General features: G+C 38.5%; 1 protein-coding gene across 1 annotated transcript in view; it reads left to right on the plus strand.

The window, feature by feature from the left end:
• The window catches only part of CAB39 (calcium binding protein 39), a 44177-nt gene extending 41342 nt beyond the window's left edge, over positions 1–2835 (plus strand). Inside the window, exon 9 of the mRNA XM_005425508.3 lies at positions 243–2835. Coding sequence (XP_005425565.1) covers positions 243–431 — 189 coding nt within the window. The 3' untranslated portion in view covers positions 432–2835. The remainder of the gene's footprint in view (positions 1–242) is intronic.
• Positions 2836–6000: the final 3165 nt, after the last annotated feature.

The following is a 6000-nucleotide window of genomic DNA, read 5'->3' on the forward strand; positions in this document are numbered from 1 at the left end:
GAGGCTGTTGAGGCTGGTCACCTCCCACAGACTAGATTTACTTTGGTACTAATGTTCAGCTTATCCCCTGATAAAAAAAAAAAAGTAATTTTATTAAAAACCTTGAAGTATTTTGGTGGGATACTGAAATAACTAAAACATAGTTTTAATTTCTCATCATCAGTATTTTGGTAGATAATTTCTTTTTTAACTTAACCTTTTGTTTCTTGCTGTTGTGCTCAATGCCTTTTATTTTCTTGCAGGTGTTTGTAGCCAATCCTAACAAGACACAGCCTATATTAGACATCCTTCTAAAGAACCAGACCAAACTTATTGAGTTCCTCAGCAAGTTTCAGAATGACAGGACCGAGGACGAACAATTTAATGATGAGAAGACCTATTTAGTTAAACAGATCAGGGATTTGAAGAGACCAGCACAGCAAGAAGCTTAAAACTCCAATAAACCTTTAAAATATTAAACCCAAATTCAGCATTTGCTGTTAGATATTCAGCATCAGGCACTCTTATCGATTCATGAGGAACATTACTGCTAATCTGCTGTTCAGTGAACGGTTTTTGTTTTTCTCTTTTCATTTTTAGTCCAAGTTGAGAAACATAGCTGCTGCTTTCTTGCACAATGTGGACTTTCTTGATATTTGTGTCATTTCAGAATTCAAAGACACTGCTTGTTTTAGGAGTCCTGAAAAGAAAGATTCTAGGTTCGTGAAAGCAAACATATAGATACTAGTTTGGTCTAGGAGAGAAGGTATTCATGTAGTTAAGTGACAGGTTGCATGCTTGCAAATCTGAATAAATCTGTATGTTTGCACTTACCTTGTTTGAGATAATGAGCACAACGTGACCTGTGCATACCTGGCACCATAGTATAAGATTATATGCCTTGATTAAAAAAAAAAAATGTGCAGTGCTTTATTTGTAATCAAAGGGGAAATGTATCTAAGATGTGAGCTTATTGGGATAAACAGTTGTCTTGCAAATAAACTGATATTGAAACTTAGCAACTTTTAAAAGAGTGAAATCTCAAGGTTCATAAGGAAAATGTATATATGCCTTTCACTGCTTTATAGAATTTTTTTTTGGACATGATTTGATTTTTCTGAGACTTGACTTGTAAACTTGGAAATATGTTCTAAGGGGTTTTGTTAATTTTACTTTAAAGGTATTTCAGACAGTAGACCTAGCAGTGACATTTTGCATTTCATTTCAACAATGCTTGCTGGTTTCTTTTGTATATAACTCCTAGGCTGCTCATTTCTTTAAAATATGATTTAATTTGTACAGCAGAGGAATGTTATTGTATTAGTCTGTAACTATTACCTAATATTGAGTTTTGCAAAATGAATGCTCATATGTAATTGAATACTTCAGATCACATGGAAATGCTGATTTAACAATCTTAAGTACTGCAGCCTTTTAAAGGAAACAAACATCCAAACCCAAACAAATTCTTTGTATTCACGTATCTAATGGGGTGCCATCAATTAGGGTAGGCTGAACCAGAGAACTGGAACCCTTTCTGCTATGTTCTTACCAGATAATATTGGCCTTATTTAATTACACTAGCATTGTGCTCACCAGCTCTGCAAATGGCAAGGATTATGCTAAATTAATATTGATTCCTCTGACTTCTGGGGAGCCTGCAGTGTGTCATTTCTGACAGTAAATAACTCAGTACAACAGTTGTGTGAGTGATTTCATTCCCTCCAACCTCAAGAAGCAATTCCATAGGTGTCCTAGGATAACAAAATGATCTCATTTCTATTGATTTCGTTCTTTATTGCTGCAAACTATCAGTATTTATAAAAACAGAAAACCCAACTGATTTTGCACCATGTTTTTGTTACTGTGACCATACAAAAGGAATCTACTAAATACAGCTAAATGATGTTATTAAAATTGTATCTATCCATCATATAGTAACACTGAGATCACAGCCAAGCAAAAACTCATGGATTGGGGTCTGGAAGTTCCAATTCTGCATGACTGAATGATTGTGAATGCTACAGAAAATGTTTCTTGCTTCCTGTCCTCTTCCCATTTGAAATATTTCACAATCAGTGACGTTTGAGCTGATTTGAAAGCCTTCACAAGGAAAGTCCCAGAGCTCCAGAAAATGGAGTGTTTTCACTCGGTTGGTTAAAACCGCTCTTAACATTAAAATTGGTCTTTTAAAGGTTCTTAACGTGTCCTTTGCAAACAGAATCATTTTGCTTACAGGAAAGAAAATAGCTGACTCTTCCCAGAGATGCCAGGCAGAGCTGGCAGAGGTGGTGTTGTAGCTCAGTACTAACTGTCTGTTATATTTTGGTTTATCATAGCTGAGTGGAGGAAACATTATTTGCCAAGTTACTCACCATAACATGTAAGGCTTCCTCTTTAGAAAGATGTAGATGTGCTAAAGATTTCTATGTGTAAAGAAGTGAAAACATGTGGACTGGGATAGAGGTTTCTCTATATTAGGCCTTGGAATCAATGGCTATGGTGACTTTTTTAATATGTGGAAACATTTGAATGTTGGCTTTCGAAAAGAAGTTGTATTTAAATTAAAGCTCCTTCAATGTGCTGTTCATATTAAAAAACTTGTTCTGGAAGTGGTTTCTTATCTGCTTGAAGGCTTAAGGGTATTACTAAAACATATTTAATGCAAGCTTTTTTTTTTTGTTTGTTTTTGTTTTGGTTTCTTTTTTTTTCTTATTTTTTTTTTATAATAAGAGATGTATACAATTGTAATTCTATTTCCGTGGTAGCATTTCATTTCTCCTGAGGAAAATGTTTCGTACCCAAAAAATCTGGCTGGCCCCATAATTTAAATTAAAATAAAATTTTGAAGAAAAATGTGTGTTCTTTACTGGATTACTGAAGAGGATCAGTTTCTTGTGGATGTGTATCAGGTCTCCCTTATTGCCTTAGAGTTGCTCAGCTTTCTTCCTTTCAAATACAAAATCATTTTTAGTCATGAGAAACTCTGGCTCACACAAACATTTTTTAAGAATTAAGACAAAGTGCTGTATTAAAGATGATACCAATTTTAATTCATTGTTGGTAGCCTCCCTTGCCTTGTTGTATGATTATTGCTGATTCTATTTCTTTTTGGCAAGGGCAAAGAGGAGATGCTCTTTCCTGTGTCCTGGCTGGAGACAGGCCCTGATAAGGTTGGTTGATAAATTTTTGGCCCTTCACTTCTCTCTGATTTTCAGGAGCTGAGTCTGTAATTGGTCACTGGGGTCTCCTGGCTGCCTCTGGAGCTGCTGTCACAGGTAATGTGTCTGCCCCAGCTAATGCAGTGTAGCAAACATCAGGGGAGTGTTGTGTTTTAAACAGCATTCAGGAGCTTTTGGTGCGGGTTCTGCAGGTGGTTTTGTTCAGCAGCATTCCTGAACAACAAGTTGCCCTTCAGGAACATAATTCACTTTGCAGATAGAAATATTTGGTCTTTGGTAGCCCCCAAAGAGCAAATTATGAAGGATGTTAAAATTAGGACTCATTTATGTCCTTTTTTGTCTAGGGGCATTATTAGTTGTTTTGTAACTAGGTTGATAAATCATAGTTGGAGGGTTGAGAGTCAGTAATTTATCGGTTGTCTGGAGACCACACCTGTTTGAGCCTCTGTAGAAAATGTTGGCATTTCCCTTCCTCACAGACAGGAAGATCCCAGATTGCAGGGGGAAGGGGTAATTAGTACAGGAAGTCAGACAAATGGCAAATTTTAATTGAGTGCACAAGTTGGGCACTTGATGAGGTGTTTGAAACGGCCCTGGTGGGAGGAAGCACATGAATTGCAAGGAGGTGTTTCCCTGACTGGTTCAAATTTGCTTTCCCCACAGAGGTGATGAGCAGGACCTGCCCTCTGAGCTGGCACCTCCAGGACCCTGAGCAGGAGCTGTCTTGGAGCTGTGGGATCACTCTGGGACAAAGCTGCTGTCAGTGAGTCTCCCTCTGTTATTCTGAGTTATTCCCTGCAGACAACTTCATCAGCTTTCCTTCTGTTTCTTCCCCTTTCCCCCCTTTGCTGGCTGCTGTGTTGAATTATTTCCCTGTCTGTGCTGCTTTTCTCCCCATGGCTGTTCACTGGTGCCATCTCTTTGGGTGCAGTGCCTTTGTTTTCTGTCACCTTTGTGGTTATTTCTCTGATACATCTATATTCCTTTTCCCAAAGGTTTTGGCCTTTGTCAGGCAGTTTTAAGTGCTGTTTCTTTTAGCTTTCCAGCACATTGCAATTGAAGGTGATGGTTAGTATCATAATGAGGGAAACATTACCCTGTTCTTTTGCATGTTACCTCCTTCAATCATTGTCTAGCTTAATCTGAGCACACTGAACTTGTGAAGAGTTCTTTCTGGCATATATCATCTACATTTATAAGTGTATAAGTATATTTATAAGTTGTTTCTGGCATATATCATCTATATTTACAAGTGTACCAGGGCAGATCCAGTTCAAATCCCACATGACTAGAGGCAGGTCAAAACATCCCAAAAACACAACCTGGAAAAAAAGCTGAAAGGAGAGAGCAGTGGTATGCATCAATATATTGCATTCTTTGAAGGAAATTGGCTGTTTCATGAGAGAAGAATGATGGAGAGGGACACTACCTGCAAGAGCATGGAGAGACAGGACAAAGGGGAATAGCTTTAAACTGAAAGAGGGCAAGTTTGGATTAAATAATAGGAATTTTTTTTATTGTAAGGGTGGTAAGGCAGTGGTACAGGTTGCCCAGAGAAGTTGTGGATGCCCCATCCCTGGATGGATCCCTGAGCAACCTGGGCTAATGGAAGGAGTCCCTGCCCATGTGGGGGCTGGACTGAGATGATCTTTAAAGTCCCTTCCAACCCAGACCATTCTATGGTCCTGTGTTCTGCTTCCTGTTTGGAAATATCTGCTGATGCACCTCTCTTTAAAAAATGCCACCACAAAGCCCAAGTTATACAGTCAGCTTAGATTTTTGGTGAGTGTATTGTATTCACACCAAAAAATAAAGGCAAGCTCTTTTTTAGAGGGCTCCTGTTGGAGATTGTGCTTTGCACAAGTAAGGATATTTTGTTTCCTTGCTCAGAAACGCCCTGGCCAGAACTGACACCCTCATTTTCCATAAAAGGACCCTTAAGGCTGAAGGTTTTCCATTGCAGGAGAGTTTTGCAGCTGTGCTGTGGTGGGGCTGTGTAATTCCAGTGTACAAGGATTATGTGCACCAAAGGAGGCTGTCCCATGGCTGTCCCATGGGTGCCACAGGTCTCAGGTGTTCCTAGTGCTGGCAGCACTGCAGAATTTACCTGGAGGGCATGTTTGGAGTGAGGGAACATAAACAGTGTGCAGTAATAGAAAGATACAATTTAGATTTGTTTTAGTAGGATATGTTTAGAAAAAAAGAAAACAAATGATTGCAGTTGTCTGTTCTCCTTGCCTGAAATGAAATCATCAGTAGGTGTTTTTCCACTTCTTCCCTTGCAAATTCCTTGTGCTGAGCTGTCATGGAGGATCCCATTAAGAGTTCTTTTTTCCTCTTGTGGCAGCCTTTGGGAATGTGCCTCACATCCCACCAAGGAGAAATTCAGGGTAATAAAAATATGAGTGTTGCTTAACAAGGTTGTACAATTGAAAAATGTTGAACTGAATTTAACATGCTTAGTGTTATTCAGAGACTTAAAGAAGGATTAGGTTTGCGTTTATTTGAGCATAAAACAAGAATAAAAGCTGTATAGGTTTCTTAGATCTGTTTTAAGAATGTTGTATATTGCAACATTAATAAATAAGCCTTTGTAACTGTAATTTAGGATATCTAAATAAGGCATGCAGTGTTGAACAGTTTAAACAACTGAGATGTGAGCCAGCCAAGCTCTTGGCCTCAGGTCTTTAACAGCATCTCCAGATTGTATGGAATTAAAAGGAAAAGTGACAGTTTTAGAAATCAGACTGTAATTCAGGTTTCTGGGCATCCAGACAGATTGAGAAATACAGTCTGGAGAGAGTAAAAGGTGCAAAGGTTCACCTGGCTGTAAAACTTC

Source organism: Geospiza fortis, unplaced genomic scaffold, assembly GCF_000277835.1.
Source record: "Geospiza fortis unplaced genomic scaffold, GeoFor_1.0 scaffold101, whole genome shotgun sequence".
In the NCBI taxonomy this organism is placed as follows: Eukaryota; Metazoa; Chordata; class Aves; order Passeriformes; family Thraupidae; genus Geospiza; species Geospiza fortis.